The sequence below is a fragment of the Alosa pseudoharengus genome, unplaced genomic scaffold (genome assembly GCF_046254945.1).
Source record: "Alosa pseudoharengus isolate Yale_2024_CS ecotype anadromous, Long Island Sound unplaced genomic scaffold, YU_APseudo_1.1 YU_APseudo_1.1_scf_21, whole genome shotgun sequence".
NCBI lineage: Eukaryota > Metazoa > Chordata > Actinopteri > Clupeiformes > Clupeidae > Alosa > Alosa pseudoharengus.
The window spans coordinates 22462061-22483027 of record NW_027468674.1 but is presented as its reverse complement, the minus strand read 5'-3'; the positions used below and the strand labels follow the sequence as shown (position 1 = coordinate 22483027).

Below are 20967 nucleotides of genomic sequence, written 5' to 3'. Positions count from 1 at the left end.
ACCATCAACTCATCTAAGTAAATTCATGTCTGCTATCCCCATTCAGTTCCCTCCGATGTTACTCAGGTAAATGTGGTCACCCGCTCTGAGACCCACCTACAGCTGGAATGGACCAAAGTCAACAACGACAATAACTACAATTACATACTGAGAGACAGCAATGGAGCAGAGGTTGACATCGCTGGATCAGATGCAGGAACCACAGTGAAACACACAGTCTCATCTCTCTCTGCTGGAACAAACTACTCTTTCACTCTCTTCACTGTTTTTGATGGAGTGAGAAGCACAGGACGCACCTTCTCAGCAGTAACAGGCATGTTCCCTCATGTACAGTTCCTATATAGTACATCATACATCACATATCCCATCTTTGCTGAGTAAAGATAGACTGGGTAAACCCAGCCCAATCTGCCGGCGATTGTTTTCGCCCTGCAGCTCAGGCTGGAAACCTCCACATTTTTCTATCCTACTTCCGTTACAAATCTGCGGGGACCAGTCACAAACTGGCTTATCCACCTGGCGCACCCGGATTGTAGGTCTGATAGATTGAAGGACTATCCATTTCCGTACAGTCATTTGAACTATGCCCGTTGATCACGCCTCTTGTGCAGTAGAAAATACAGAGCAAACTCCCCAGACTAATGTTCAATCTTAACAGATTGAGCTTTGTCTGGTAATAGCCAAACTAGAGGATTTAAAGGCCTGGCCCATACAGAAGCCTTTCCCAAATATAAGCAGTTTGAGTTTGGTGATCAAAGCACATAAAAGCCTAAGCCTATCTATTAAGTTTTTACAGGATATGGTTTTGATAAGAGTATTTTCTGTCACTTTTCACTGTCGTTCATCTAAACAAATTCCTACATTTTCAATTTCTCAATATATAAGTTGTTTGTAATGCAAAATGTCTTCTACATTCTCTAATCTTAACGCAAATCTCTCTCATGTTGTGACCATCAAATCATCTGAGTTTATATCTACTTCCCCATTCAGTTCCTCCTGATGTTACTCTGGTAAATGTAGTCACCCGTTCTGAGACTCACCTAGATGTGGATTGGACCAAAGTCGACAACAACAATAATTATACTTACGTACTGAGAAACAGCAATGGAGCAGAGGCCAGTATCATTGGATTAGATGAGGAGACCAGAGTGAAACACACAGTCTCGTCTCTCTCTGCTGGGACAAAGTACTCATTCACTCTCTTCACTGTGTTTGAGGGAGTGAGAAGCACAGGGTATACATTCTCAGAGATTACAAGTGAGTTCCCTCCTGACCCAATTTCACCTCACTGACATCATCTCTGTATAGAAACAAAGGAATTGTTCATTTTATGATTGATGATCGTTAACACTAATTTCCTAATGTTGATAATTGCTCTCCCCGCCTCTTTAGTTCCCCCTGATGTTGCTCAGGCAAATGTGGCAACCCTCTCTGAGACTCACCTCGAGCTGGAATGGACCAAAGTCAACAACGACAATAACTACAATTACATACTGAGAGTCAGCAATGGAGCAGAGACAAACATCACTGGATCAGATGCAGGGACCACAGTGAAACACACAGTTGCATCTCTCTCTGCTGGAACAAACTACTCTTTCACTCTCTTCACTGTGTTCGAGGGAGTGAGCAGCACAGGATTTACCTTCTCAGCAGTAACAGGCATGTTCCCTCATGTTCACTTTCAATGAGATACATCACATTTTCCATCTTTGCTGATCAAAGGTTTTGTGTGAAAGGAATTGAAGGCCTGGCACTTATAGTTAACTGTCCCAAATATAAGCAGGTTGCGTTTGCGATTGATCAAATAAAAACCTGAGGTATCAATCAAGTTTTTACGGCATATGGATTTGGTAAATTGTAGTTTGTACCACTCATCACTGTCGTTAATCTAAACAAACTCCTCCATTTTCGATTCCTTAATATTTATGTTGTTTTTAATCCAAAATGTCTTCTACATTCTGCAATCTAAATGCAAATATCCCTCTTGGTGTGACCATCAACTCATCTAAGTAAATTCATGTCTGCTATCCCCATTCAGTTCCCTCCGATGTTACTCAGGTAAATGTGGTCACCCGCTCTGAGACCCACCTACAGCTGGAATGGACCAAAGTCAACAACGACAATAACTACAATTACATACTGAGAGACAGCAATGGAGCAGAGGTTGACATCGCTGGATCAGATGCAGGAACCACAGTGAAACACACAGTCTCATCTCTCTCTGCTGGAACAAACTACTCTTTCACTCTCTTCACTGTTTTTGATGGAGTGAGAAGCACAGGACGCACCTTCTCAGCAGTAACAGGCATGTTCCCTCATGTACAGTTCCTATATAGTACATCATACATCACATATCCCATCTTTGCTGAGTAAAGATAGACTTGGTAAACCCAGCCCAATCTGCCGGCGATTGTTTTCGCCCTGCAGCTCAGGCTGGAAACCTCCACATTTTTCTATCCTACTTCCGTTACAAATCTGCGGGGACCAGTCACAAACTGGCTTATCCACCTGGCGCACCCGGATTGTTGGTCTGATAGATTGAAGGACTATCCATTTCCGTACAGTCATTTGAACTATGCCCGTTGATCACGCCTCTTGTGCAGTAGAAAATACAGAGCAAACTCCCCAGACTAATGTTCAATCTTAACAGATTGAGCTTTGTCTGGTAATAGCCAAACTAGAGGATTTAAAGGCCTGGCCCATACAGAAGCCTTTCCCAAATATAAGCAGTTTGAGTTTGGTGATCAAAGCACATAAAAGCCTAAGCCTATCTATTAAGTTTTTACAGGATATGGTTTTGATAAGAGTATTTTCTGTCACTTTTCACTGTCGTTCATCTAAACAAATTCCTACATTTTCAATTTCTCAATATATAAGTTGTTTGTAATGCAAAATGTCTTCTACATTCTCTAATCTTAACGCAAATCTCTCTCATGTTGTGACCATCAAATCATCTGAGTTTATATCTACTTCCCCATTCAGTTCCTCCTGATGTTACTCTGGTAAATGTAGTCACCCGTTCTGAGACTCACCTAGATGTGGATTGGACCAAAGTCGACAACAACAATAATTATACTTACGTACTGAGAAACAGCAATGGAGCAGAGGCCAGTATCATTGGATTAGATGAGGAGACCAGAGTGAAACACACAGTCTCGTCTCTCTCTGCTGGGACAAAGTACTCATTCACTCTCTTCACTGTGTTTGAGGGAGTGAGAAGCACAGGGTATACATTCTCAGAGATTACAAGTGAGTTCCCTCCTGACCCAATTTCACCTCACTGACATCATCTCTGTATAGAAACAAAGGAATTGTTCATTTTATGATTGATGATCGTTAACACTAATTTCCTAATGTTGATAATTGCTCTCCCCGCCTCTTTAGTTCCCCCTGATGTTGCTCAGGCAAATGTGGCAACCCTCTCTGAGACTCACCTCGAGCTGGAATGGACCAAAGTCAACAACGACAATAACTACAATTACATACTGAGAGTCAGCAATGGAGCAGAGACAAACATCACTGGATCAGATGCAGGGACCACAGTGAAACACACAGTTGCATCTCTCTCTGCTGGAACAAACTACTCTTTCACTCTCTTCACTGTGTTTGAGGGAGTGAGCAGCACAGGATTTACCTTCTCAGCAGTAACAGGCATGTTCCCTCATGTTCACTTTCAATGAGATACATCACATTTTCCATCTTTGCTGATCAAAGGTTTTGTGTGAAAGGAATTGAAGGCCTGGCACTTATAGTTAACTGTCCCAAAGATTAAGCAGGTTGCGTTTGCGTCGTTAATCTAAACAAACTCCTCCATTTTCGATTCCTTAATATTTATGTTGTTTTTAATCCAAAATGTCTTCTACATTCTGCAATCTAAATGCAAATATCCCTCTTGGTGTGACCATCAACTCATCTAAGTAAATTCATGTCTGCTATCCCCATTCAGTTCCCTCCGATGTTACTCAGGTAAATGTGGTCACCCGCTCTGAGACCCACCTACAGCTGGAATGGACCAAAGTCAACAACGACAATAACTACAATTACATACTGAGAGACAGCAATGGAGCAGAGGTTGACATCGCTGGATCAGATGCAGGAACCACAGTGAAACACACAGTCTCATCTCTCTCTGCTGGAACAAACTACTCTTTCACTCTCTTCACTGTTTTTGATGGAGTGAGAAGCACAGGACGCACCTTCTCAGCAGTAACAGGCATGTTCCCTCATGTACAGTTCCTATATAGTACATCATACATCACATATCCCATCTTTGCTGAGTAAAGATAGACTTGGTAAACCCAGCCCAATCTGCCGGCGATTGTTTTCGCCCTGCAGCTCAGGCTGGAAACCTCCACATTTTTCTATCCTACTTCCGTTACAAATCTGCGGGGACCAGTCACAAACTGGCTTATCCACCTGGCGCACCCGGATTGTTGGTCTGATAGATTGAAGGACTATCCATTTCCGTACAGTCATTTGAACTATGCCCGTTGATCACGCCTCTTGTGCAGTAGAAAATACAGAGCAAACTCCCCAGACTAATGTTCAATCTTAACAGATTGAGCTTTGTCTGGTAATAGCCAAACTAGAGGATTTAAAGGCCTGGCCCATACAGAAGCCTTTCCCAAATATAAGCAGTTTGAGTTTGGTGATCAAAGCACATAAAAGCCTAAGCCTATCTATTAAGTTTTTACAGGATATGGTTTTGATAAGAGTATTTTCTGTCACTTTTCACTGTCGTTCATCTAAACAAATTCCTACATTTTCAATTTCTCAATATATAAGTTGTTTGTAATGCAAAATGTCTTCTACATTCTCTAATCTTAACGCAAATCTCTCTCATGTTGTGACCATCAAATCATCTGAGTTTATATCTACTTCCCCATTCAGTTCCTCCTGATGTTACTCTGGTAAATGTAGTCACCCGTTCTGAGACTCACCTAGATGTGGATTGGACCAAAGTCGACAACAACAATAATTATACTTACGTACTGAGAAACAGCAATGGAGCAGAGGCCAGTATCATTGGATTAGATGAGGAGACCAGAGTGAAACACACAGTCTCGTCTCTCTCTGCTGGGACAAAGTACTCATTCACTCTCTTCACTGTGTTTGAGGGAGTGAGAAGCACAGGGTATACATTCTCAGAGATTACAAGTGAGTTCCCTCCTGACCCAATTTCACCTCACTGACATCATCTCTGTATAGAAACAAAGGAATTGTTCATTTTATGATTGATGATCGTTAACACTAATTTCCTAATGTTGATAATTGCTCTCCCCGCCTCTTTAGTTCCCCCTGATGTTGCTCAGGCAAATGTGGCAACCCTCTCTGAGACTCACCTCGAGCTGGAATGGACCAAAGTCAACAACGACAATAACTACAATTACATACTGAGAGTCAGCAATGGAGCAGAGACAAACATCACTGGATCAGATGCAGGGACCACAGTGAAACACACAGTTGCATCTCTCTCTGCTGGAACAAACTACTCTTTCACTCTCTTCACTGTGTTTGAGGGAGTGAGCAGCACAGGATTTACCTTCTCAGCAGTAACAGGCATGTTCCCTCATGTTCACTTTCAATGAGATACATCACATTTTCCATCTTTGCTGATCAAAGGTTTTGTGTGAAAGGAATTGAAGGCCTGGCACTTATAGTTAACTGTCCCAAAGATTAAGCAGGTTGCGTTTGCGTCGTTAATCTAAACAAACTCCTCCATTTTCGATTCCTTAATATTTATGTTGTTTTTAATCCAAAATGTCTTCTACATTCTGCAATCTAAATGCAAATATCCCTCTTGGTGTGACCATCAACTCATCTAAGTAAATTCATGTCTGCTATCCCCATTCAGTTCCCTCCGATGTTACTCAGGTAAATGTGGTCACCCGCTCTGAGACCCACCTACAGCTGGAATGGACCAAAGTCAACAACGACAATAACTACAATTACATACTGAGAGACAGCAATGGAGCAGAGGTTGACATCGCTGGATCAGATGCAGGAACCACAGTGAAACACACAGTCTCATCTCTCTCTGCTGGAACAAACTACTCTTTCACTCTCTTCACTGTTTTTGATGGAGTGAGAAGCACAGGACGCACCTTCTCAGCAGTAACAGGCATGTTCCCTCATGTACTGTTCCTATATAGTACATCATACATCACATATCCCATCTTTGCTGAGTAAAGATAGACTGGGTAAACCCAGCCCAATCTGCCGGCGATTGTTTTCGCCCTGCAGCTCAGGCTGGAAACCTCCACATTTTTCTATCCTACTTCCGTTACAAATCTGCGGGGACCAGTCACAAACTGGCTTATCCACCTGGCGCACCCGGATTGTTGGTCTGATAGATTGAAGGACTATCCATTTCCGTACAGTCATTTGAACTATGCCCGTTGATCACGCCTCTTGTGCAGTAGAAAATACAGAGCAAACTCCCCAGACTAATGTTCAATCTTAACAGATTGAGCTTTGTCTGGTAATAGCCAAACTAGAGGATTTAAAGGCCTGGCCCATACAGAAGCCTTTCCCAAATATAAGCAGTTTGAGTTTGGTGATCAAAGCACATAAAAGCCTAAGCCTATCTATTAAGTTTTTACAGGATATGGTTTTGATAAGAGTATTTTCTGTCACTTTTCACTGTCGTTCATCTAAACAAATTCCTACATTTTCAATTTCTCAATATATAAGTTGTTTGTAATGCAAAATGTCTTCTACATTCTCTAATCTTAACGCAAATCTCTCTCATGTTGTGACCATCAAATCATCTGAGTTTATATCTACTTCCCCATTCAGTTCCTCCTGATGTTACTCTGGTAAATGTAGTCACCCGTTCTGAGACTCACCTAGATCTGGATTGGACCAAAGTCGACAACAACAATAATTATACTTACGTACTGAGAAACAGCAATGGAGCAGAGGCCAGTATCATTGGATTAGATGAGGAGACCAGAGTGAAACACACAGTCTCGTCTCTCTCTGCTGGGACAAAGTACTCATTCACTCTCTTCACTGTGTTTGAGGGAGTGAGAAGCACAGGGTATACATTCTCAGAGATTACAAGTGAGTTCCCTCCTGACCCAATTTCACCTCACTGACATCATCTCTGTATAGAAACAAAGGAATTGTTCATTTTATGATTGATGATCGTTAACACTAATTTCCTAATGTTGATAATTGCTCTCCCCGCCTCTTTAGTTCCCCCTGATGTTGCTCAGGCAAATGTGGCAACCCTCTCTGAGACTCACCTCGAGCTGGAATGGACCAAAGTCAACAACGACAATAACTACAATTACATACTGAGAGTCAGCAATGGAGCAGAGACAAACATCACTGGATCAGATGCAGGGACCACAGTGAAACACACAGTTGCATCTCTCTCTGCTGGAACAAACTACTCTTTCACTCTCTTCACTGTGTTTGAGGGAGTGAGCAGCACAGGATTTACCTTCTCAGCAGTAACAGGCATGTTCCCTCATGTTCACTTTCAATGAAATACATCACATTTTCCATCTTTGCTGATCAAAGGTTTTGTGTGAAAGGAATTGAAGGCCTGGCACTTATAGTTAACTGTCCCAAATATAAGCAGGTTGCGTTTGCGACTGATCAAATAAAAACCTGAGGTATCAATCAAGTTTTTACGGCATATGGATTTGGTAAATTGTAGTTTGTACCACTCATCACTGTCGTTAATCTAAACAAACTCCCCCATTTTCGATTCCTTAATATTTATGTTGTTTTTAATCTAAAATGTCTTCTACATTCTGCAATCTAAATGCAAATATCCCTCTTGGTGTGACCATCAACTCATCTAAGTAAATTCATGTCTGCTATCCCCATTCAGTTCCCTCCGATGTTACTCAGGTAAATGTGGTCACCCGCTCTGAGACCCACCTACAGCTGGAATGGACCAAAGTCAACAACGACAATAACTACAATTACATACTGAGAGACAGCAATGGAGCAGAGGTTGACATCGCTGGATCAGATGCAGGAACCACAGTGAAACACACAGTCTCATCTCTCTCTGCTGGAACAAACTACTCTTTCACTCTCTTCACTGTTTTTGATGGAGTGAGAAGCACAGGACGCACCTTCTCAGCAGTAACAGGCATGTTCCCTCATGTACTGTTCCTATATAGTACATCATACATCACATATCCCATCTTTGCTGAGTAAAGATAGACTGGGTAAACCCAGCCCAATCTGCCGGCGATTGTTTTCGCCCTGCAGCTCAGGCTGGAAACCTCCACATTTTTCTATCCTACTTCCGTTACAAATCTGCGGGGACCAGTCACAAACTGGCTTATCCACCTGACACACCCGGATTGTTGGTCTGATTGATTGAAGGACTATCCAATTCCGTACAGAGTCATTTGAACTATGCCCGTTGATCACGCCTCTTGTGCAGTAGAAAATACAGAGCAAACTCCCCAGACTAATGTTCAATCTTAACAGATTGAGCTTGGTCTGGTAATAGCCAAACTAGAGGATTTAAAGGCCTGGCCCATACAGAAGCCTTTCCCAAATATAAGCAGTTTGAGTTTGGTGATCAAAGCACATAAAAGCCTAAGCCTATCTATTAAGTTTTTACAGGATATGGTTTTGATAAGAGTATTTTCTGTCACTTTTCACTGTCGTTCATCTAAACAAATTCCTACATTTTCAATTTCTCAATATATAAGTTGTTTGTAATGCAAAATGTCTTCTACATTCTCTAATCTTAACGCAAATCTCTCTCATGTTGTGACCATCAAATCATCTGAGTTTATATCTACTTCCCCATTCAGTTCCTCCTGATGTTACTCTGGTAAATGTAGTCACCCGTTCTGAGACTCACCTAGATGTGGATTGGACCAAAGTCGACAACAACAATAATTATACTTACGTACTGAGAAACAGCAATGGAGCAGAGGCCAGTATCATTGGATTAGATGAGGAGACCAGAGTGAAACACACAGTCTCGTCTCTCTCTGCTGGGACAAAGTACTCATTCACTCTCTTCACTGTGTTTGAGGGAGTGAGAAGCACAGGGTATACATTCTCAGAGATTACAAGTGAGTTCCCTCCTGACCCAATTTCACCTCACTGACATCATCTCTGTATAGAAACAAAGGAATTGTTCATTTTATGATTGATGATCGATCGTTAACACTAATTTGCTAATGTTGATAATTGCTCTCCCCACCTCTTTAGTTCCCCCTGATGTTGCTCAGGCAAATGTGGCAACCCTCTCTGAGACTCACCTAGAGCTGGAATGGACCAAAGTCAACAACGACAATAACTACAATTACATACTGAGAGTCAGCAATGGAGCAGAGACAAACATCACTGGATCAGATGCAGGGACCACAGTGAAACACACAGTTGCATCTCTCTCTGCTGGAACAAACTACTCTTTCACTCTCTTCACTGTGTTTGAGGGAGTGAGCAGCACAGGATTTACCTTCTCAGCAGTAACAGGCATGTTCCCTCATGTTCACTTTCAATGAAATACATCACATTTTCCATCTTTGCTGATCAAAGGTTTTGTGTGAAAGGAATTGAAGGCCTGGCACTTATAGTTAACTGTCCCAAATATAAGCAGGTTGCGTTTGCGGTTGATCAAATAAAAACCTGAGGTATCAATCAAGTTTTTACGGCATATGGATTTGGTAAATTGTAGTTTGTACCACTCATCACTGTCGTTAATCTAAACAAACTCCTCCATTTTCGATTCCTTAATATTTATGTTGTTTTTAATCCAAAATGTCTTCTACATTCTGCAATCTAAATGCAAATATCTCTCTTGGTGTGACCATCAACTCATCTAAGTAAATTCATGTCTGCTATCCCCATTCAGTTCCCTCCGATGTTACTCAGGTAAATGTGGTCACCCGCTCTGAGACCCACCTACAGCTGGAATGGACCAAAGTCAACAACGACAATAACTACAATTACATACTGAGAGACAGCAATGGAGCAGAGGTTGACATCGCTGGATCAGATGCAGGAACCACAGTGAAACACACAGTCTCATCTCTCTCTGCTGGAACAAACTACTCTTTCACTCTCTTCACTGTTTTTGATGGAGTGAGAAGCACAGGACGCACCTTCTCAGCAGTAACAGGCATGTTCCCTCATGTACAGTTCCTATATAGTACATCATACATCACATATCCCATCTTTGCTGAGTAAAGATAGACTGGGTAAACCCAGCCCAATCTGCCGGCGATTGTTTTCGCCCTGCAGCTCAGGCTGGAAACCTCCACATTTTTCTATCCTACTTCCGTTACAAATCTGCGGGGACCAGACAAAAACAGGTTTATCCATCTGGCGCACCCGGATTGTTGGTCTGATTGATTGAAGGACTATCCATTTCCGTACAGTCATTTGAACTATGCCCGTTGATCACGCCTCTTGTGCAGTAGAAAATACAGAGCAAACTCCCCAGACTAATGTTCAATCTTAACAGATTGAGCTTTGTCTGGTAATAGCCAAACTAGAGGATTTAAAGGCCTGGCCCATACAGAAGCCTTTCCCAAATATAAGCAGTTTGAGTTTGGTGATCAAAGCACATAAAAGCCTAAGCCTATCTATTAAGTTTTTACAGGATATGGTTTTGATAAGAGTAGTTTCTGTCACTTTTCACTGTTGTTCATCTAAACAAATTCCTACATTTTCAATTTCTCAATATTTAAGATGTTTGTAATGCAAAATGTCTTCTACATTCTCTAATCTTAACGCAAATCTCTCTCATGTTGTGACCATCAAATCATCTGAGTTTATATCTACTTCCCCATTCAGTTCCTCCTGATGTTACTCTGGTAAATGTAGTCACCCGTTCTGAGACTGATCTGGATTGGACCAAAGTCGACAACAACAATAATTATACTTACGTACTGAGAAACAGCAATGGAGCAGAGGCCAGTATCATTGGATTAGATGAGGAGACCAGAGTGAAACACACAGTCTCGTCTCTCTCTGCTGGGACAAAGTACTCATTCACTCTCTTCACTGTGTTTGAGGGAGTGAGAAGCACAGGATATACATTCTCAGAGATTACAAGTGAGTTCCCTCCTGACCCAATTTCACCTCACTGACATCATCTCTGTATAGAAACAAAGGAATTGTTCATTTTATGATTGATGATCGTTAACACTAATTTGCTAATGTTGATAATTGCTCTCCCCACCTCTTTAGTTCCCCCTGATGTTGCTCAGGCAAATGTGGCAACCCTCTCTGAGACTCACCTAGAGCTGGAATGGACCAAAGTCAACAACGACAATAACTACAATTACATACTGAGAGTCAGCAATGGAGCAGAGACAAACATCACTGGATCAGATGCAGGGACCACAGTGAAACACACAGTTGCATCTCTCTCTGCTGGAACAAACTACTCTTTCACTCTCTTCACTGTGTTTGAGGGAGTGAGCAGCACAGGATTTACCTTCTCAGCAGTAACAGGCATGTTCCCTCATGTTCACTTTCAATGAAATACATCACATTTTCCATCTTTGCTGATCAAAGGTTTTGTGTGAAAGGAATTGAAGGCCTGGCACTTATAGTTAACTGTCCCAAATATAAGCAGGTTGCGTTTGCGGTTGATCAAATAAAAACCTGAGGTATCAATCAAGTTTTTACGGCATATGGATTTGGTAAATTGTAGTTTGTACCACTCATCACTGTCGTTAATCTAAACAAACTCCTCCATTTTCGATTCCTTAATATTTATGTTGTTTTTAATCCAAAATGTCTTCTACATTCTGCAATCTAAATGCAAATATCTCTCTTGGTGTGACCATCAACTCATCTAAGTAAATTCATGTCTGCTATCCCCATTCAGTTCCCTCCGATGTTACTCAGGTAAATGTGGTCACCCGCTCTGAGACCCACCTACAGCTGGAATGGACCAAAGTCAACAACGACAATAACTACAATTACATACTGAGAGACAGCAATGGAGCAGAGGTTGACATCGCTGGATCAGATGCAGGAACCACAGTGAAACACACAGTCTCATCTCTCTCTGCTGGAACAAACTACTCTTTCACTCTCTTCACTGTTTTTGATGGAGTGAGAAGCACAGGACGCACCTTCTCAGCAGTAACAGGCATGTTCCCTCATGTACAGTTCCTATATAGTACATCATACATCACATATCCCATCTTTGCTGAGTAAAGATAGACTGGGTAAACCCAGCCCAATCTGCCGGCGATTGTTTTCGCCCTGCAGCTCAGGCTGGAAACCTCCACATTTTTCTATCCTACTTCCGTTACAAATCTGCGGGGACCAGACAAAAACAGGTTTATCCATCTGGCGCACCCGGATTGTTGGTCTGATTGATTGAAGGACTATCCATTTCCGTACAGTCATTTGAACTATGCCCGTTGATCACGCCTCTTGTGCAGTAGAAAATACAGAGCAAACTCCCCAGACTAATGTTCAATCTTAACAGATTGAGCTTTGTCTGGTAATAGCCAAACTAGAGGATTTAAAGGCCTGGCCCATACAGAAGCCTTTCCCAATTATAAGCAGTTTGAGTTTGGTGATCAAAGCACATAAAAGCCTAAGCCTATCTATTAAGTTTTTACAGGATATGGTTTTGATAAGAGTAGTTTCTGTCACTTTTCACTGTTGTTCATCTAAACAAATTCCTACATTTTCAATTTCTCAATATTTAAGATGTTTGTAATGCAAAATGTCTTCTACATTCTCTAATCTTAACGCAAATCTCTCTCATGTTGTGACCATCAAATCATCTGAGTTTATATCTACTTCCCCATTCAGTTCCTCCTGATGTTACTCTGGTAAATGTAGTCACCCGTTCTGAGACTCACCTAGATCTGGATTGGACCAAAGTCGACAACAACAATAATTATACTTACGTACTGAGAAACAGCAATGGAGCAGAGGCCAGTATCATTGGATTAGATGAGGAGACCAGAGTGAAACACACAGTCTCGTCTCTCTCTGCTGGGACAAAGTACTCATTCACTCTCTTCACTGTGTTTGAGGGAGTGAGAAGCACAGGATATACATTCTCAGAGATTACAAGTGAGTTCCTTCCTGACCCAATTTCACCTCACTGACATCATCTCTGTATAGAAACAAAGGAATTGTTCATTTTATGATTGATGATCGTTAACACTAATTTGCTAATGTTGATAATTGCTCTCCCCACCTCTTTAGTTCCCCCTGATGTTGCTCAGGCAAATGTGGCAACCCTCTCTGAGACTCACCTAGAGCTGGAATGGACCAAAGTCAACAACGACAATAACTACAATTACATACTGAGAGTCAGCAATGGAGCAGAGACAAACATCACTGGATCAGATGCAGGGACCACAGTGAAATACACAGTTGCATCTCTCTCTGCTGGAACAAACTACTCTTTCACTCTCTTCACTGTGTTTGAGGGAGTGAGCAGCACAGGATTTACCTTCTCAGCAGTAACAGGCATGTTCCCTCATGTTCACTTTCAATGAAATACATCACATTTTCCATCTTTGCTGATCAAAGGTTTTGTGTGAAAGGAATTGAAGGCCTGGCACTTATAGTTAACTGTCCCAAATATAAGCAGGTTGCGTTTGCGACTGATCAAATAAAAACCTGAGGTATCAATCAAGTTTTTACGGCATATGGATTTGGTAAATTGTAGTTTGTACCACTCATCACTGTCGTTAATCTAAACAAACTCCTCCATTTTCGATTCCTTAATATTTATGTTGTTTTTAATCCAAAATGTCTTCTACATTCTGCAATCTAAATGCAAATATCCCTCTTGGTGTGACCATCAACTCATCTAAGTAAATTCATGTCTGCTATCCCCATTCAGTTCCCTCCGATGTTACTCAGGTAAATGTGGTCACCCGCTCTGAGACCCACCTACAGCTGGAATGGACCAAAGTCAACAACGACAATAACTACAATTACATACTGAGAGACAGCAATGGAGCAGAGGTTGACATCGCTGGATCAGATGCAGGAACCACAGTGAAACACACAGTCTCATCTCTCTCTGCTGGAACAAACTACTCTTTCACTCTCTTCACTGTTTTTGATGGAGTGAGAAGCACAGGACGCACCTTCTCAGCAGTAACAGGCATGTTCCCTCATGTACTGTTCCTATATAGTACATCATACATCACATATCCCATCTTTGCTGAGTAAAGATAGACTGGGTAAACCCAGCCCAATCTGCCGGCGATTGTTTTCGCCCTGCAGCTCAGGCTGGAAACCTCCACATTTTTCTATCCTACTTCCGTTACAAATCTGCGGGGACCAGTCACAAACTGGCTTATCCACCTGACACACCCGGATTGTTGGTCTGATTGATTGAAGGACTATCCAATTCCGTACAGAGTCATTTGAACTATGCCCGTTGATCACGCCTCTTGTGCAGTAGAAAATACAGAGCAAACTCCCCAGACTAATGTTCAATCTTAACAGATTGAGCTTGGTCTGGTAATAGCCAAACTAGAGGATTTAAAGGCCTGGCCCATACAGAAGCCTTTCCCAAATATAAGCAGTTTGAGTTTGGTGATCAAAGCACATAAAAGCCTAAGCCTATCTACAGCGGGGAAAATAAGTATTGAACACGTCAAAATGTTTTTCAGTAAGTATACTTCCAATGAGGCTAGTTGCATGAAATTTTCACCAGACATTAGTATTAACTCAGATAATCCACCCATATAAAAAAATCCAAACATTAAAGTCCATAGGTAGAGTTATGTGTAATAAAGTGCAATGACACAGGAAAAAAGTATTGAACACGCCTGCTGAAATTTCTTGTGGAAAAGCTTTTATTCGTAATGACAGCTTCAAGGCATTTCCCGTATGACGAAACTAACCAGTTACAGTATTCTGGTGTGATTTTGGCCCATTCTTTTCAACAGATAGTCCTTTAATATTGAAGATTCCAGGGGTCCCTCTTGTGAATCCTGATCTTTAGTTAACTTCCAAAACTGTTCAATTGGATTGAAGTCAGGGCCTTGATTTCCTTTCTCTGAAACCAATTGAGAGTTTCCTTTGCTGAATGGTTTGGATCATTGTCCTGCTGGAAGGTCTAGCCATGTCTCATCCTCATCATCCTGGTGGATGGTCAAGATTCTCCAAGACCAAAATGACTCAATTCATCATTCCTTCAACTGTATGAAGTCTGCTAGTATCATGAGATGAAAAACAACCCCACACCATGATGCCACCACCTCCAAACCTCACTGTTGGTAGGGTATTTTTAGGGTGATGCACAGTGCCATTTCTCCCCCAAATATGGTGTGTAGTATGACATCCAAAAAGTTCAATTTTGCTTTCGCCTGACCAGAATACATTCTCTCAGTATTTCATAGGATTGTCCAAATGTTGTGTAGCAAACTTTTAACGAGCTTTGACATGTTTTTCTTCAGCAATAGAGTCATGCGGGATGAGCGTGCATAGAGGCCATGGCAGTGGAGTGCATTACCTATGATTTTCTCTGTAACAACTGTACCAAGTCTTTCTGGAGCTTTCTCCGAGTGGTCCTTGGCTCTTGGGCTACTCTTCTGACTATCCTTCTGACTTCCTGGTCAGAAATCTTGCAAGGAGAGCCTGTGCATGGCCAGTGATGATGCAGTGATGTTCCTTCCACTTGCAGATAATGGCTCCAATACTGCTTGCTGGATGCTTCGGAGGTTTTGATGTGCATCTGTAACCAGTTCCATTGATATGTTTTGCAACAATAAGGTTGCAAAGGTCTTGGGAGAGCTCTTTGCTTTTACCCATTATGAAATGTTTCTTGTTTGACACCTTGGTAACAAAAAACCTTTTTATAGCCCACCAGTATGTACTAACCCAGCTTATATCAATTTGCACAGATAGGAGGGATAATTTCTCTAACTACTTATAGATTCCAGTTTGTTCCTTGCCATTTCTTGCCTTTGAGTACTGCTTTTTCTTAGCGTGTTCAATACTTTTTCCCTGTGACATTCCACTTTTTTACTCATAACTCTACTTTTAGACATTAATGTTTGGGTTTTTATATATGTGTGGATTACCTAAGTTAATACTAATGTCCAGTGAAAATTTCATGCGAATAGCCTCACTGGAAGTATACTTACTGAAAAAAATATTGACGTGTTCAATACTTATTTTCCCCGCTGTATTAAGTTTTTACAGGATATGGTTTTGATAAGAGTATTTTCTGTCACTTTTCACTGTCGTTCATCTAAACAAATTCCTACATTTTCAATTTCTCAATATATAAGTTGTTTGTAATGCAAAATGTCTTCTACATTCTCTAATCTTCACGCAAATCTCTCTCATGTTGTGACCATCAAATCATCTGAGTTTATATCTACTTCCCCATTCAGTTCCTCCTGATGTTACTCTGGTAAATGTAGTCACCCGTTCTGAGACTCACCTAGATCTGGATTGGACCAAAGTCGACAACAACAATAATTATACTTACGTACTGAGAAACAGCAATGGAGCAGAGGCCAGTATCATTGGATTAGATGAGGAGACCAGAGTGAAACACACAGTCTCGTCTCTCTCTGCTGGGACAAAGTACTCATTCACTCTCTTCACTGTGTTTGAGGGAGTGAGAAGCACAGGGTATACATTCTCAGAGATTACAAGTGAGTTCCCTCCTGACCCAATTTCACCTCACTGACATCATCTCTGTATAGAAACAAAGGAATTGTTCATTTTATGATTGATGATCGTTAACACTAATTTGCTAATGTTGATAATTGCTCTCCCCACCTCTTTAGTTCCCCCTGATGTTGCTCAGGCAAATGTGGCAACCCTCTCTGAGACTCACCTAGAGCTGGAATGGACCAAAGTCAACAACGACAATAACTACAATTACATACTGAGAGTCAGCAATGGAGCAGAGACAAACATCACTGGATCAGATGCAGGGACCACAGTGAAATACACAGTTGCATCTCTCTCTGCTGGAACAAACTACTCTTTCACTCTCTTCACTGTGTTTGAGGGAGTGAGCAGCACAGGATTTACCTTCTCAGCAGTAACAGGCATGTTCCCTCATGTTCACTTTCAATGAGATACATCACATTTTCCATCTTTGCTGATCAAAGGTTTTGTGTGAAAGGAATTTAAGGCCTGGCACTTATAGTTAACTGTCCCAAATATAAGCAGGTTGCGTTTGCGATTGATCAAATAAAAACCTGAGGTATCAATCAAGTTTTTACGGCATATTGATTTGGTAAATTGTAGTTTGTACCACTCATCACTGTCGTTAATCTAAACAAACTCCTCCATTTTCGATTCCTTAATATTTATGTTGTTTTTAATCCAAAATGTCTTCTACATTCTGCAATCTAAATGCAAATATCTCTCTTGGTGTGACCATCAACTCATCTAAGTAAATTCATGTCTGCTATCCCCATTCAGTTCCCTCCGATGTTACTCAGGTAAATGTGGTCACCCGCTCTGAAACCCACCTACAGCTGGAATGGACCAATGTCAACAACGACAATAACTACAATTACATACTGAGAGACAGCAATGGAGCAGAGGTTGACATCGCTGGATCAGATGCAGGAACCACAGTGAAACACACAGTCTCATCTCTCTCTGCTGGAACAAACTACTCTTTCACTCTCTTCATTGTTTTTGATGGAGTGAGAAGCACAGGACGAACCTTCTCAGCAGTAACAGGCATGTTCCCTCATGTTCAGTTCCTATGTAGTACATCATACATCACATATCCCATCTTTGCTGAGTAAAGATAGACTGGGTAAACCCAGCCCAATCTGCCGGCGATTGTTTTCGCCCTGCAGCTCAGGCTGGAAACCTCCACATTTTTCTATCCTACTTCCGTTACAAATCTGCGGGGACCAGTCACAAACTGGCTTATCCACCTGACACACCCGGATTGTTGGTCTGATTGATTGAAGGACTATCCAATTCCGTACAGAGTCATTTGAACTATGCCCGTTGATCACGCCTCTTGTGCAGTAGAAAATACAGACCAAACTCCCCAGACCAATGTTCAATCTTAACAGATTGAGCTTGGTCTGGTAATAGCCAAACTAGAGTAAAGGCTTTCTGGGAAAGGAATTAAAGGCCTGGCCCATACAGAAGCCTTTCCCAAATATAAGCAGTTTGAGTTTGGTGATCAAAGCACATAAAAGCCTAAGTCTATCTATTAAGTTTTTACAGGATATGGTTTTGATAAGAGTATTTTCTGTCACTTTTCACTGTCGTTCATCTAAACAAATTCCTACATTTTCAATTTCTCAATATTTAAGTTGTTTGTAATGCAAAATGTCTTCTACATTCTCTATTCTTAACGGAAATCTCTCTCATGTTGTGACCATCAAATCATCTGAGTTTATATCTGCTTCCCCATTCAGTTCCTCCTGATGTTAATCTGGTAAATGTAGTCACCCGTTCTGAGACTCATCTAGATCTGGAGTGGACTAAAGTCAACAACGACAATAACTACAATTACATACTGAGAGTCAGCAATGGAGCAGAGGTTGACATCACTGGATCAGATGCAGGGACCACAGTGAAACACACAGTCTCATCTCTCTCTGCTGGAACAAAATACTCTTTCACTCTCTTCACTGTGTTTGAGGGAGTGAGCAGCACAGGATTTACCTTCTCAGCAGTAACAGGCAGGTTCCGTCATGTTCACTTACTACTAAATCCATCATACATCACATGTCCCATCTTTGCTGATCGAAGGTTTTGTTGTACAGTATATGGATTCGATGAGAGTAGTTTGTGGTACTCACCTATCACATTTTTATGGTATGTGGACTTGAGTAGTTTGTTCCACTTTTCATCGTCTTTAATCTAAATGACTCCATCTTTTTCAATTCATCAATGTTGTTTGTATTGAAAATTGTCCCTGCATTCTGCAATCTAAATGCAATTCTCTCTCTTGGTGTGACCATAAACTCACGGGTCTTCATGAATAAACCACCCCCCCCCCCTAAAAAAAAAAAAAAAAACACGCACACACATCTGTAGCTCCCTCTGATGTTACTCAGGTAAGGCTGATAACCCGACCTGAGACTCATCTAGAGTTGGAATGGACCAATGTCAACAACAACAATAACTACGATTACATACTGAGAGACAGCAATGGAGCAGAGGTTGACATCACTGGATCAGATGCAGGGACCACAGTGAAACACACAGTCTCATCTCTGTCTGCTGGAACAAAATACTTTTTCACTATCTTCACTGTATTTGAGGGAGTGAGAAGCACAGGATTTCAGTTTTCAGAAGTCACAAGTAAGTTTCTTTTTGATTCAATTTCACCTCTGTGACATCCTCTTTGTATAGAAAAATGGAAATATTAATTTTATGATTGATGATCATTAACACTCTTTCCTTAATGTTGATAATCGCTCTCCCTGCCCCCTTTAGTTCCCCCTGATGTTACTCAGGTAAATGTGAGAACCCTCTCTGAGACTCACCTAGAGTTGGAATGGAACAAAGTCAACAACGACAATAACTACGATTACATACTGAGAGACAGCAATGGAGCAGAGACCAGCATCACTGGATCAGATGCAGAGACCACAGTGAAACACACAGTCTCATCTCTCTCTGCTGGGACAAAATACTCTTTCACTCTCTTCACTGTGTTTGAGGGAGTGAGCAGCACAGGATTTACCTTCTCAGCAGAAACAGGCATGTTCCCTGATGTTCACTTCCTATGAAATACATCATACATAAAATGTCCCATCTTTGCTGACCAAAGGTTTTGTCTAAAAGGTATTAAAGGCCTGTCCCATATAGATACCTGTTTCAATTATAGGCAGGTTGAGTGTTGCGATTGCTCAAATAATAACCTGAGCTATCAATCCAGTTTTTACGGTATATGGATTTGGTAAATAGTAGTTTGTGTGACTCATCACTGTCGTTAATCTTAACAAACTTCTCCATTTTCAATTCCTCAATATTTATGTTGTTTTTAAATCCAGAAATTCTTCTACATTCTGCAATCTAAACACAAATCTCTTTCTTGATGTGTCCATCAAATCATCTGAGTTTATGTCTGCTTCCCCATTCAGTTCCTCCTGATGTTACTCTGGTAAATGTGGTCACTCGTTCTGAGACTCATCTAGATCTGGAGTGGACCAAAGTCAACAACGACAATAACTACAATTACATACTGAGAGACAGCAATGGAGCAGAGACCAGCATCACTGGATCAGATGCAGGGACCACAGTGAAACACACAGTCTCATCTCTCTCTGCTGGGACAAAATATCCTTTCACTCTCTTCACTGTGTTTGAGGGAGTGAGAAGCACAGGATTTCAGTTTTCAGAGGTTACGGGTAAGTTGCCTCGTGATTCAATTTCACCTCACTGACATCATCTCCAAATAGAAACAAAGGAATTGTTAATTTTATGATATGATGATCATTAACACTATTTTCCTAATGTTGATAATTGCCCTCCCTGCCCCTTCAGTTCCCCATGATGTTACTCTGGTAAATGTGGCAACCCTCTCTGAGAATCAACTAGAGCTGAAGTGGACCAAAGTCAACAACGACAATAACTACAACTACATACTAAGAGTCAGCAATGGAGCAGAGACCAGCATCACTGGATCAGATGCAGGGACCACAGTGAACCACACAGTCTCATCTCTCTCTGCTGGGACAAAGTACTCATTCACTCTCTTCACTGTGTTTGAGGGAGTGAGAAGCACAGCATTTACCTTCTCGGCAGTAACAGGCATGTTCCCTCATGTTCAATTCCTACGAAATACATCAAACATCACATGTCCCATCTTTGCTGGTTTTGTTGTAAGGTATATGGATTTGATGAGAGTAGTTTGTGCTACTCACCAATCAAGTTTTTATGGTATATGGTTTTGGGTAGTTTGTTTTACTTTTCACTGTCTTTAATCTAAACAACTCCTCCTTCAATTCTTCAATATGTTGTTTGTATTCAAAATTATCCCTGCATTCTGCAATCTAAGTGCAATTCTCTCTCTTGGTGTGACCA

At 41.3% G+C, this 20967-nt stretch overlaps 2 protein-coding genes and 1 long non-coding RNA gene across 3 annotated transcripts; all 3 read left to right on the top strand.

Annotated features, from left to right (window-relative positions):
* Positions 1-3852: 3852 nt before the first annotated feature.
* LOC143138269 (receptor-type tyrosine-protein phosphatase eta-like) lies at positions 3853-11480 on the top strand. Its single transcript, XM_076298767.1, has 13 exons — positions 3853-3895; positions 3947-4213; positions 4891-5157; positions 5293-5559; positions 5855-6121; positions 6799-7065; positions 7201-7467; positions 7847-8113; positions 8793-9059; positions 9199-9465; positions 9845-10111; positions 10789-11049; positions 11185-11480. The coding sequence occupies exons 1-13, from the start codon at positions 3853-3855 to the stop codon at positions 11478-11480; spliced, it is 3270 nt and encodes a 1089-aa protein (XP_076154882.1).
* A 355-nt stretch (positions 11481-11835) lies between these two features.
* Positions 11836-13437, top strand: LOC143137848 (uncharacterized). Its single transcript, XR_012990115.1, has 3 exons — positions 11836-12097; positions 12775-13041; positions 13177-13437. It is a non-coding gene; the product is annotated as an uncharacterized LOC143137848 (long non-coding RNA).
* A 5273-nt stretch (positions 13438-18710) lies between these two features.
* Positions 18711-20784, top strand: LOC143138268 (receptor-type tyrosine-protein phosphatase H-like). Its single transcript, XM_076298766.1, has 6 exons — positions 18711-18716; positions 18993-19239; positions 19375-19641; positions 20025-20291; positions 20428-20694; positions 20771-20784. The coding sequence occupies exons 1-6, from the start codon at positions 18711-18713 to the stop codon at positions 20782-20784; spliced, it is 1068 nt and encodes a 355-aa protein (XP_076154881.1).
* The last annotated feature ends 183 nt before the right edge of the window (positions 20785-20967 follow it).

Coding starts and splice junctions, on each gene's coding strand:
- LOC143138269 (XM_076298767.1), top strand. CDS start 3,853: ATGTCTTCTACATTCTGCAATCTAAATGCAAATATCCCTCTTG. Junction 5,158..5,292: donor TACATTCTCAGAGATTACAA/GTGAGTTCCCTC, acceptor CCGCCTCTTTAG/TTCCCCCTGATGTTGCTCAG. Junction 7,468..7,846: donor TACCTTCTCAGCAGTAACAG/GCATGTTCCCTC, acceptor ATCCCCATTCAG/TTCCCTCCGATGTTACTCAG.
- LOC143138268 (XM_076298766.1), top strand. Junction 19,642..20,024: donor TACCTTCTCAGCAGAAACAG/GCATGTTCCCTG, acceptor TTCCCCATTCAG/TTCCTCCTGATGTTACTCTG. Junction 20,292..20,427: donor TCAGTTTTCAGAGGTTACGG/GTAAGTTGCCTC, acceptor CTGCCCCTTCAG/TTCCCCATGATGTTACTCTG.